The sequence below is a fragment of the Scyliorhinus torazame genome, chromosome 21, assembly GCF_047496885.1.
Source record: "Scyliorhinus torazame isolate Kashiwa2021f chromosome 21, sScyTor2.1, whole genome shotgun sequence".
Classification (NCBI taxonomy): domain Eukaryota; kingdom Metazoa; phylum Chordata; class Chondrichthyes; order Carcharhiniformes; family Scyliorhinidae; genus Scyliorhinus; species Scyliorhinus torazame.
The window spans coordinates 129,081,840-129,094,610 of record NC_092727.1 but is presented as its reverse complement, the minus strand read 5'-3'; the positions used below and the strand labels follow the sequence as shown (position 1 = coordinate 129,094,610).

Below are 12,771 nucleotides of genomic sequence, written 5' to 3'. Positions count from 1 at the left end.
CCCTCCGCCCCAGCAGGGGGCCCTGTATACCGGACTCCACACCCTGTAGCCCAGGCAGCTGCATGTAACATTACCCAAACCTGCACGTGCCTCTGGTCGCCGAAATGTCCCCGGTGCTGGGGCCCAGCCCCTGGATGTTGGGATGTTGGCTGCTGCGTCCGCCACGTTGCCTCCCGCAGTGTCCAGGCATCACGGTCTGATTGGGATGCGAGGCAACAACTCCCACATGCTGCATGCCCCGACCACCCACATCCACTTGGGAGGTGAGAAGTGCTCACTTAACTACGGTTGCTAATTCCGATTAGCAATAGCCTTCAGCCTCGTGGCCAGAGGCCTGCATAGTCAGTGGGAGTTATGAGTGGTCGGTGGGGCTAGCGGGCTAGGATTGCCCCAGGAACTGGAACACGTGATCCAGAGGATGGCGTGGTGGCCCCGCTGAGACCTGAGACACCCATCCCCCCACCAGGGTGAAACTCCCAACAAAACCTGCCACTTGAAACTTTTCCGTCAGATTGCGCCCTGTGAGGTTGATACAGCCCAGATTATAAAAAGGTAGTGGACCAACTTAATGCAGCATTCTATTTCCCTCAAAACCCTTTAGTATACTTGAACAACATAGATATAGAACACACAGTGCAGAAGGAGGCCATTCAGCCCATCGAGTCTGCACCGACCCACTTAAGCCCTCATTTCCACCCTATCCCCGTAACCCAATAACCCCTCTTAACCCTTTTGGTCACTCAGGGCAATTTATCATGGCCAATCCACCTAACCTGCACGTCTTTGGACTGTGGGAGGAAACCGGAGCGCCCGGAGGAAACCCACGCAGACACGGGGAGAACGTGCAGACTCCGCACAGCCAGTGACCCAGCGGGGAATCAAACCTGGGACCCTGGAGCTGTGAAGTCACAGTGCTATCCACTTGTGCTACCGTGCTGCCCACTTGTGAACTTGTAACTTGTGAAATACTAGTATATAAATTAGGTAACAGCTTAAAGATATCTTTCCTGGATTTTTTAAAACACTAGCAATTATGAGGTGTATTTGATTAGAATTCGCAATTTGAATAAATGCTTCAGACTCATCAGAACATTTGATTTGTTTAAATTAATCAGACAGAAAAGAGTGTTAAAGATTCCAGAGACTTGAGTCGATCATTTAGACTGATTCTCACGTGTAGTACTGAGGGAACGCTACACTGGTGGAGGTACTGTGGATGAGATAAAGCAAGGTCTCCTCTGTTCTCTTCGGTGAATATAAAAGAACTCGCAGCACTGTTTTGAACAAGAGCAGGGGAATTCTTCCATTGCACAGTGGTTAGCACAGTTGCTTCACAGCTCCAGGGTCCCAGGTTCGATTCCTGGCTTGGTTGTGCACGTTCTCCCCGTGTGTGCGTGGGTTTCCTCCGGGTGCTCCGGTTTCCTCCCACAGTCCAAAGATGTGCAGGTTAGGGGGAGTGGCCGTGCTAAATTACCCTTAGTGTGCGTAATGGTTGGGTGGGGTTACTGGGTTAGGTGGAAAGGGTGGAAGTGTGAGCTTGGGTAGGATGCTCTTTCTAGGGGCCGATGCATACTCGATGGGCCGAATGGCCTCCTTCACTGTAAACTCGATGATTCAATTATCTTGGCCAATACTTATCCTCAACTAACTTCACTAAAACAGATTATCTTCATTTATTTGAAGATTAAGGATAACATTACTGTTTGTGGGAGCTTGCTGTGCACAAATTGTCTGTTGCATTCCTACATTACAGCAGTGACTTTATTGGCTGTAAAGCACTTTGGAACATCCTGAAGTCATAGAACATTACAGCGCAGTACAGGCCCTTCGGCCCTCGATGTTGCGCCGACCTGTGAAACCACTCTAAAGCCCATCTCCACATGAAAGGTGCTGTCGTTCAATAATATTTAAAGGTGAACAAGGGCGTTGTCGTAGTTTAATATTTCTTGGTTGTGGCAGCAGCTGGATAGTTACACTTGGTCAGGCTAAGGTGGGAAGGGGAAGTATTAGCCAGGGATCCCTTATTCAGAATCGCTGTGCAGTGACCCCTGCTAGAAGTGTATGTCAGGAAATGTTGTCTCCCTCAACCTGAATGAACAGCTCCATACCATTCGTCCTTCAAACGGTTGCACAGTGACAGTCAACTGTGCCTTGCCGCGACTTCCGGGTGCGGCAATGACCAGCTAAGTTGCACGTTTCGGCAGCTCCCGTTGGAACGGACTTTTGGGCTCTTAATAGGAGCCCCAACGGCAATTTAAACGGCCAAAAACACTGTGCGGTAAACCAGAAGGGAATCCCCCCGGACACGCATGGAAAAAGGGGAGGATAGCGGCCGGATTGCAGAAGATCCTCTGGAACAGCGGCAAGGAAGGGAAGCTCAAAGCAAGATGCCGTCGGAAGGTGGCCGTTTGTTATGGTACCCGGACCAACAAGAGTTCCTGCGGCGCTGTGTGGAAGAGCTGAAGAAGGAGCTGTTGGCCCCGATATTACAGGCGATTGAAGGGCTAAAGGAGGAGCAGAGGACCCAAGAGCTGGAGCTTCGGGTCGTGAAGGCAAAGGCTGCGGAGAATGAGGATGAAATACAGGGCCTGGTAGTGAAGACAGAGACGCACGAGGCACAACACAAAAGGTGTGTGGAAAGGTTGGAAGTACTGGAGAATAATTCGAGGAGGAAGAATTTAAGAGTCCTGGGTCTTCCCGAAGGCGCAGAAGGGGCGGACGTCGGGACATATGTGAGCACGATGCTTCACTCGCTAATGGGATCGGAGACCCCGACGGGCCCTTTGGAGGTGGAGGGAGCTTATCGAGTTCTGGCGCGAAGACCGAAGGCCGGAGAAATACCTCGAGCTATAGTGGTGAGGTTTCTCCGCTACAATGACAGAGAGACGGTCCTCAGATGGGCAAAGAAAACTCGGAGCTGTAGGTGGGAGAACGCGGCGATCCGTGTATACCAGGATTGGAGTGCAGAGGTGGCGAGAAGGAGGGCAAGTTTTAATCGGGCTAAGGCGGTGCTTCACAAAAAGAAGATCCAGTTTGGAATGTTACAACCGGCGAGACTGTGGGTCACACACCAAGGGAAGCACCACTACTTTGAGACGGCAGAAGAGGCGTGGACATTCATTGTGGACGAGAAGCTGGAATAGTCTGGCGAGAGAAAGAGCTTTGGGGACAAAGTGGTGGGGTGATTATGTGGGGCGAGAAAAGGCGGGGGGCTGATTTTTCAATTTGTTAATTTTGTGATCCTGTAACTTTTCTCTCTTCCGCATGTTGGGGGGGGGGGGGGGGTGGGGGGGGGGGGAGAGAGAGTATGAGGAACTGTGGGCGCCGGCCATTAGGGGCGGGGCCGAGTGGGAAACGCGGGCTTTGTTCTCGCGCTATGGTAATTATGGCGGAAAGAGGGACGCAGGAAGGAGGGGGCCTCGCACAGTGGGGGCCGAGGACAAGGGGGGAAGCCGAGGTCAGCCAGAGTTCGCTGACTTCTGGGAGCAACATGGGGGGTGCAACTACGCTAGAGGGGGATCTAGCGGAGGGGGGGCGGTTAACTGGGTTGCTGCTGCTAAGGAGAAGGGGGAGCTGTTATGGGATGGGGTGGTCGAGGCGGGAGGGCGCCGTCGGGGGGCTATACGGGTACGTGGGAACCGGGTGAGGAGCTGGGTTAAAAAAGGGGATGGCTAGTCGACAAGGGGTGGGGGGTAAAGAGCCCCCCAACCCGGCTGATCACGTGGAACGTGAGAGGGCTGAACGGGCCGATTAAAAGGGCACGGGTACTCGCACACCTAAAGAAATTAAAGGCAGATGTGGTTATGTTGCAGGAGACGCATCTGAAACTGATAGACCAGGTCAGACTACGTAAAGGATGGGTGGGGCAGGTGTTTCATTCGGGTTTAGATGCGAAGAACAGGGGGTTGGCTATCTTAGTGGGGAAACGGGTACTGTATGTGGCAAAGACCATAGTGGCGGATAGTGGGGGTAGATATGTGATGGTGAGTGGCAGATTGCAAGGGGAGGCGGTGGTTCTGGTGAACGTATACGCCCCGAACTGGGATGATGCAAATTTTATGAGGCGTATGTTGGGACGTATCCCGGACCAGGAGGCGGGAAAGTTGGTAATGGGGGGGAGACTTCAATACGGTGCTTGATCAGGGCTGGACCGGTCGAGGTCCAGGACCGGGAGGAGGCCGGCAGCGGCCAAGGTGCTCAAGGACTTCATGGAGCAGATGGGAGGGGTAGACCCCTGGAGATTTAGTAGGCCTAGGAGTAAGGAGTTCTCATTTTTCTCCCATGTTCACAAAGTATACTCACGGATAGACTTTTTTGTCTTGGGAAGGGCACTGATTCCGAAGGTGACAGGGACGGAATATACCCCATAGCCATTTCAGACCACGCTCCACATTGGGTAGACCTGGAGGTAGGAGAGGAAAGAGAACAGCGCCCACTCTGGAGAATGGATATGGGCTTATTGGCGGATGAGGGGGTATGTTTAAGGGTGAGGGGGTGCATCGAAAGGTACTTGGAGCTTAATGACAATGGAGAGGTTCAGGTGGGAGTGGTCTGGGAGGCGTTGAAGGCGGTGGTTAGAGGGGAACTGATATCCATAAGGGCACATAAAAGGAAGCAAGAGGGTAAAGAAAGGGAGCGATTGTTGAAAGAACTTTTGAGTGTGGACAGGCAATATGCGGAGGCACCGGAGGAGGGACTGTACAGGGAAAGACAAAGGCTACATGTGGAATTTGACCTGCTGACCACGGGTAAGGCAGAGGCACAGTGGAGGAGGGCACAGGGTGTACAGTATGAGTATGCAGAGAAGGTGAGTCGGCTACTGGCCCACCAATTGAGGAAGAGGGGAGCAGCGAGGGAGATAGGTGGGGTGAGAGATGAGGAGGGAGAGATGGAACGGGGAGCGGAGAGAGTAAACGGGGTGTTCAAGGCATTTTATGAGAGGTTATATAAGGCTCAGCCCCTGGAAGGGAAAGAGGGAATGATGTGTTTCTTGGATCAGCTGGAATTCCCTAAGGTGGAGGAGCAGGAGAGGGCGGGACTGGGAGCACAGATTGAGATGGAGGAGGTGGTAAAAGGGATTGGGAGCATGCAGGCGGGGAAGGCCCCGGGACCGGACGGATTCCCGGTGGAATGTTATAGGAAATATATGGACCTACTGGCCCCGCTTTTGACGAGAACCTTTAATGAGGCCAGGGAAAGGGGGCAGCTGCCCCCGACTATGTCGGAGGCAACGATATCGCTCCTTTTGAAGAAGGAAAAAGACCCGCTGTAGTGTGGGTCCTACAGGCCAATTTCCCTTTTAAATGTAGATGCTAAGCTCCTGGCCAAGGTGATGGCGACGAGGATAGAGGACTGTGTCCCGGGGGTGGTCCACGAGGATCAAACTGGGTTCGTTAAGGGGAGACAGCTGAACACGAACATACGGAGGTTGCTAGGGGTAATGATGATGCCCCCACCAGAGGGGGAGGCGGAGATAGTGGTGGCGATGGACGCCGAGAAAGCATTCGACAGAGTGGAGTGTGATTATCTGTGGGAGGTGCTGAGGAGATTTGGTTTTGGAGAAGGGTTTATTGGATGGGTACAGCTGCTGTATAGGGCCCCGGTGGCGAGCGTGGTCACGAACAGACAGAGGTCTGAATACTTCCGTCTTCATAGAGGGACGAGGCAGGGGTGTCCCCTGTCTCCGTTACTGTTTGCATTGGCGATTGAGCCCTTGGCCATAGCACTGAGGGGCTCCAGGAAGTGGAGGGGAGTACTCAGGGGAGGAGAAGAACACCGGGTATCTTTGTATGCAGATGATTTATTGCTGTATGTTGCGGACCCAGTGGAGGGGATGCCGGAGATAATGCAGACACTCAGGGAGTTTGGGGAATTTTCGGGGTACAAATTGAATATGGGGAAGAGTGAGTTCTTTGTGGTGCATCCGGGGGAGCAGAGCAGGGGAATAGATGACTTATCGCTGAGGAAGGTAACAAGAGATTTCCGGTACTTAGGGATTCAGATAGCCAGGAGTTGGGGAACCTTACATAGGCTTAATTTAGCAAGATTGGTGGAACAGATGGAGGAGGATTTTAAGAGATGGGACATGGTGCCCCTGTCACTGGTGGGTAGGGTGCAGGCGGTCAAAATGGTAGTCCTCCCGAGATTCCTTTTTGTGTTTCAGTGCCTTCCGGTGATGGTCAAGAAGGCTTTTTTCAAGAAAATTGAGAAAAGTGTCATGAGTTTTGTGTGGGCCGGGAAGACCCCGAGAGTGAGGAGGGGGTTCTTGCAGCGTAGGTTTGATTCCGGCTTGGGTCACTGACTGTGCGGAGTCTGCACGTCCTCCCCGTGTCTGCGTGGGTTTCCTCCGGGTGCTCCGGTTTCCTCCCACAATCCAAAGATGTGCAGGTTAGGTGAATTGGCCAATGATAAATTGCCCTTAATGTCCAAATTGCCCTTGGTGTTGGGTGAAGGTGTTGAGTTTGGGTAGGGTGCTCTTTCCAAGAGCCGGTGCAGACTCAAAGGGCCGAATGGCCTCCTTCTGCACTGTAAATTCAATGATAATCTATGATTAATCTAGGACAAAGGTTCGGCACAACATCGTGGGCCGAAGGGCCTGTTCTGTGCTGTATTTTCTATGTTCTATGTTTTCTATGTTCTATGTTCTATGTAGCAGGGTTGGGGGGGCTGGCACTACCGAGCCTAAGTGAATACTACTGGGCCGCCAATATCTCAATGATGTGTAAGTGGATGGGAGAAGGGGAGGGAGCGGCGTGGAAGAGATTGGAGATGGCGTCCTGCAAAGGAACCAGCCTACAAGCAATGGTGACGGCGCCGTTGCCGTTCTCCCCGAAGAAATATACCACAAGTCCAGTGGTGGTGGCAACGCTAAAAATTTGGGGGCAGTGGAGACGACATAGGGGAAGGACGGGAGCCTCGGTGCGGTCCCCGATAAGAAATAACCATAGGTTTGCCCCGGGAAGAATGGATGAGGGATTTGGAGCATGGCAGAGAGCTGGGGTTGTGCAACTGAGAGATCTGTTCGTAGATGGGACGTTTGCGAGTCTGGGAGTGCTGACGGAAAAATATGGGTTGCCCCAAGGGAATGAATTTCGATACATGCAACTGAGGGCTTTTGCGAGGCAGCAGGTGAGGGAATTCCCGCAGCTCCCGACGCAGGAGATTCAGGATAGAGTGATCTCAGGGACATGGGTGAGGGATGGTAGGGTGTCGGATATATACAGGAAATGAGGGACGAGGGGGAGATCATGGTGGATGAGCTGAAGGGGAAATGGGAAGAAGAGCTGGGGGAAGAGATTGAGGAGGGGCTGTGGGCTGATGCCCTACGTAGGGTAAACTCGTCGTCCTCGTGCGCCAGGCTAAGCCTGATACAATTCAAGGTTTTACACAGGGCGCATATGACCGGAGCAAGGCTCAGTAAATTTTTCGGGGTCGAGGATAGGTGTGGGAGATGCTCGAAAAGCCCAGCAAACCACACCCACATGTTTTGGTCATGTCCGGCACTGCAGGGGTTCTGGGTGGGGGTGGCAAAGGTGCTTTCGAAGGTGGTGGGGGTCCGGGTCGAGCCAGGCTGGGGGTTGGCTATATTCGGGGTTGCAGAAGAGCCGGGAGTGCAGGAGGCGAAAGAGGCTGATGTCTTGGCCTTTGCTTCCCAGTAGCCCGGCGAAGGATATTGCTTATGTGGAAGGAAGCCAAACCCCTGGGCGTGGAGACCTGGATAAATGACATGGTAGGGTTTATAAAACTAGAACTGATAAAGTTCGCACTAAGGGGTTCGGCTCAAGGGTTCACCAGGAGGTGGCAACCGTTCATTGACTACCTCGCAGAACGATAAAGGAAATGGGAAGGTAACAGCAGCAACCCGGGGGGGGGGTCCTCAGGGGTGTTTTTGTATAGATATTTGTACTAGGTTATGTATAATGGATTGTTTGATTTTATTTTTGGAGAGTTATTATCTCTGTTATGGCAGTTGCCATTTAGTTTATATATTATTTATTTATTTGTTAAAACGGCCACTGTTATTTATATTGTTTTATTGTTGTAAAAAGGAAAACCTTTGTATTGTTTTGTTTGGCCGAAAAATTTGAATAAAATATATATTTTTTAAACTGTGCCTTGCCGCAGCACTTTGAGGGACACTGTTGTCTCTCTTAGCACAGCTCCGCCCCTCCATGTCACAACTGGAAGATGTGACAGGTAACCGTGGTATATAGGAAATTTTGCCAACTGCAGTCTGTGAGTGTTGACTAGGGTAGCCCACTTTCCAGGAACTTTGAATATTAATCAACTTTGCTGAGAGTGATCCTCGGACAAAAATCAAAGGGGAATTTAAAATAGTAATTTCCTTTAAACATTATTTATTTAACAAAGAACAAAGAAAAGTACAGCACAGGAACAAGTCCTCCAGCCCTCTAAGCCTCCGCTGACCAAGCTGCCCATCTGAACAACAATCTTCTACATTTCCGGGGTCCGTATCCCTCTATTCTCATCCTCTTCATGTATTCGTCACTATCGTCCCTGCTTCCACCACCTCCTCCGGCAGCGAGTTCCAGGCACCCACTACCCTCTGTGTAAAAGACTTACCTCGTACATCTCCTCTAAACCTTGCCCCTCGCACCTTAAACCTATGCCCCCTAGTAATTGACCCCTCTACCCTGGGAAAAAGTCTCTGACAATCCACTCTGTCTATGCCCCTCATAATTGTATAGCCCTCTATCAGGTCGCCCCTCAACCTCCTTTGTTCCAGTGAGAACACACCAAGTTTATTCAACCTCTCCTCATAGCTAATGCCCTCCATACCAGGCAAATCCTGGTAAATCTCTTCTGCAATCTCTTATCGCATGTTAAGAATTAGAAAAGTATTGTTGATGGGGGGAAAAGAGGCTTGTTTGATTGGCAGGCAGCTTCAAAATGGGCAATGAAGAGTTTGTTTTTCAACTTGCTGTTGGGCATGTTGGATGACCAATGGGGGAATTCCGGGATGGGGCCAGGAGGCCATGGAATCAGGAGGCCATGCATTGACACCTCCAGGAGTACACGACCCAGAGGCGGCAACCCTGCTGATCCAGGCCTTTTTCATCAGTGTGTTAGTTGTCTCTCTGTCTTCTTCCTTATCGCATCTGAGGGAGAAGGCACGTGTGTAACGCAAGGAGGCCTAACAAAGGAAAGGGCTAATAAAATTAGAAACCAGGAACTTTTGCAAAAAATAAATATTGGCATTAAATTACTCAAATCTATTTTCCTGGGGAGCTTTTCTAACTTGACGAACATCAAAGATTCATTCCTGTTTTGGGGATCTTCCTGTCTGCAAAATAGTTAGACACCCCCTAAGAGCAGGCATTGCACTACAGAGCAGTTTGTTGTTTGAGACACAGGTGTTTCTGAAAAATGTGTAACGGCCGGCTTATAACTGCAAGCATTTTCTTTATTTTATTTTATTTTTAAAAATATAAATTGAAGAGTACCCAATTCATTTTTTCCAATTAAGGGGCAATTTTAGCGTGGCCAGTCCACCTACCCTGCACACCCTTTGGTTGTGGAGGCGGAACCCACGCAGACACGGGGAGAATGTGCAAACTCCACACGGACAGTGACCCAGGGCCGGGATTGAACCTGGGACCTCGGCGCCGTGAGGCAGCAGTGCTACCACTGCACCTCATTTTCTTTCTTTAAAGGGAACTTGTTGTAGGAGTCACTCTGTTGCTGCTCCAGGAATGGGCATGGGGGCTGAGAGGGAACAATATTATCAGAGATGGGAAATCTATACAGTTCATTGTCAATAGTATCGACTCAGAAACAAATGGAAAAGGAGGAGAGGAAAGGTTTTTGGTCAGACTATAGGGCTGGAAGACAGAATTCCCCAGCTGCGGCAATTCACTTTTCCCGCCGGCATTTCACCCCCACCCATGGGTTTCCCGGCGACGAATGGTGGCTACACTGGGAAATCCCATTGACAAGCGGCGGGAGTATAGAATTCCGCCACCAGCGAATGGCGCGCCGCCAAGAAACACGGGGGACCGGAGCTCCAGAGTTTCTATAAATAAAAGCAAAATACTGCAGATGGGTGTCGGCATGCAACACAGTGGTTAGCACTGGGACTGCGACGCTGAGGACCCGGGTTTGAATCCTGGCCCTGGGTCACTCTCGGTGTGGAGTTTGCACATTCTCCCCGTGTCCGCATGGGTTTCACCCCCACAACCCAAAGATGTGCCGATTGGGTGGACTGGCCACGCTAAATTGCCCCTTAATTGGAAAAAAATAAATTAGGTACTCTAAATTTAAAAACAAAATACTGCAGATGGTAGAAATCTGAAAGAAATACAGAAAATGCTGGATAAACTCAGCAGGTCTGTGAAGGGAGGAACAGAGTTAATGTTTCAAGCCTGGGCTCAAAGCGTTAACTCAGTTTCCCTCTCCACAAATACTGCCAGACCTGCTGGGTTTATCCAGCATTTTCTGTACATTTCGACTACTAGGAAGTTCTCCTTTCAGTGAGAAGTTGTATTTGTTTTATTCTAAGGTTTTGCCTGCAGGCAGGCTATCCGTCCTTTCTTGCTGATAATAAACAATTAAAAAAAACAAGAACCAGCGCAATTACAGTCTCTGCAAACCTTTAACTCTTTTGCTGCTGTGACCTGTTGGCTCTGCTAGATGCCCACTTGGAATAGGCAGCTGCAAAGTTGAACTCCTTGATTGGAGGACCTTGGATTGAGATTTTGATCAGGTTCTCCAGCGACTTGCTGGTCAGTGAGTTTCCAAGTTTGGTCCTCAACACGTGTTGTCTGCTGAACGCGCCCAGCAGATCTGCAGTGGGAATTGGCAAAGCCAGGTATCGTGCCGCCAGTGAACTGACCATGGGAAACATCAGTTTCTGCTTGAGTGCAAGCTTGCACACGTCCTTGGTGCTGGTGAGCGCCTGAACACCAGGCTGTGACTCTACAAAGTTCATGAAGCTGACCAGCTCCTGTTTGCAGCTCATCTCAAAATCGTCTTTGTCGCTCTCGTCAGAAAGTGAGGACAGGTAATCAGTCACGGTTTGAATGTGCCTATTCTTGGAGTCCGAAGCATGCGCGGGGTCGAATATGGCAGTCATCGCTGTCATGGTGATTGCATCTTTGGATTCCGAAAACCTGGCCTGAAGGTCTCGTGTGAGATTTTCGAGGAAAGTACGACAGGTGCTTTCTGCTTCTGTCCTCTGGTGCTGGCCTCCTTTTATCCGGTGATTCTGAAACATAAAGGAACAGTCAGAGAGGCTGTCATCCCATATGTTGGGTGGCAGTGCAGCGAGGAGGTTCTTGAGCATCTCGCCGGTCCTTTCGGCACTCAACTTATTAATCGTGGTGACTGTCGATTTCAGCAGGGGGTGTACAATTGAGAAGTCAATGTTGGAGGTCTGGTAACTTTTACACAGAATGAACAGTTGATGGAGAATGTCAGCCAAAAAGTGACTACAATGCAAAAATTTGTAGGTGCACATGGTCTTTGCCAGGCCGACACCTCTGGCCGACTGACTGTTCTGGAGTGCCGAAACCAGGTTGCCAAAGTTGCGGATTACAGCTTCAACCGATGCTCTTACTGTCAGCCACCTGGATGGAAAGATATCCTTGAAAGGGCTGCTCTGTTTGTGCGTGTCTCTCAGTATTTTCTGCATAGCCTCAAGACCATCCCTGTTCTTGGACAAATTGACAAAGTGTTTATAAACAGAGTCGAGAGTTTGTTGGTACTTCACCAGGTAAGGGACAGTATCTGCAGCAGACACACTGCTGAGCGCTAATCGATGAGCAATACAATGAATGGATAAGAGCCCAGGTGCCTGTGCCTTTAACTGAGTGACTACACCGTTCTTGCATTCAGCTGTGACAGCAGAGCCATCAATTGCAAATCCACACATCTGTTTCATGTCTAAATCTTTCTCTTTGAGCACGCCGACCAACTCTGCTGTGATCTTATCTGCCGTGACCTCTTCCCGTAGTTTTTTGATTGCCAAGAAGTATGTTTTGGGTTCATACCCTCCTGAAACGTGCTCGATGATTCGAAGGTACAGGAACAAACATGGCTCTGTGAAACAGTCTTCGGACTCATCGATCAAGATGCTGAAACAGTTACTGGACTGTGCCCTTTTCAGGATTCCTTCATCTGTCACTTCAGCGATGGCCTGCTGAAATTCCTCAGCTGACTCATTGCAGGAGATGAGCTTGTCTGAGTGAAGTCCAGAGAGGTCAGTGAGACCTTGAATCATGCACAACTCATTCAGAGCTTCTGTTGAGGAATTGGGGATCATCTCTTTGGCTGCAAAATACACATTGCGAAGAGCGGACGTTGCAGCTAGCTCAGCTTTTTTATGGCATTCCTGTTGCACCTCAGTTTCAGCTGTACCTCTTTTGGCAGAGTGCAGGCCTCCTGTGTTGCTATTCTCACCTGAAGTGTTGAAACAGAATGAAACATACATACAGTTAAACTTTCGTAGGGATTCTGCCTCGTGATGGCTATAGGTTTTGTGTGCCTTGTCTCCAATTTTTATACAGTGCAGAAGGAGGCCATTTGGCCCATCGAGTCTGCACCGACCCTCTAAAAGGCACTATCTAGGCCCACCACCCCACCCTATCCTCATAACCCCACACATTGATCATGGCCACTCCACCTAATCTGCACATCTTTGATCTGTGGGAGGAAACGGAGCACCCGGAGGAAACCCACACAGACACGGGGAGAATGTACAAACACCGCATAAACACCCAAAGCCAGAATTGAACCCGGGTCCCTGGCGCTGTG

At 50.4% G+C, this 12,771-nt stretch overlaps 2 protein-coding genes across 10 annotated transcripts in view; one reads left to right on the top strand and one right to left on the bottom strand.

The window, feature by feature from the left end:
• Positions 1-12,771, top strand: part of LOC140398652 (sorting nexin-11-like) — a 166,254-nt gene that overhangs the window by 69,191 nt on the left and 84,292 nt on the right. The window lies entirely within an intron of this gene.
• The window catches only part of LOC140398651 (uncharacterized protein C17orf113-like), a 50,697-nt gene continuing 48,099 nt past the window's right edge, over positions 10,174-12,771 (bottom strand). For all 4 annotated transcript variants that reach the window (XM_072487559.1, XM_072487558.1, XM_072487555.1 and 1 more), the window contains one exon: positions 10,174-12,417. In XM_072487559.1, coding sequence (XP_072343660.1) covers positions 10,613-12,417 — 1,805 coding nt within the window. In that variant the 3' untranslated portion in view covers positions 10,174-10,612. The remainder of the gene's footprint in view (positions 12,418-12,771) is intronic.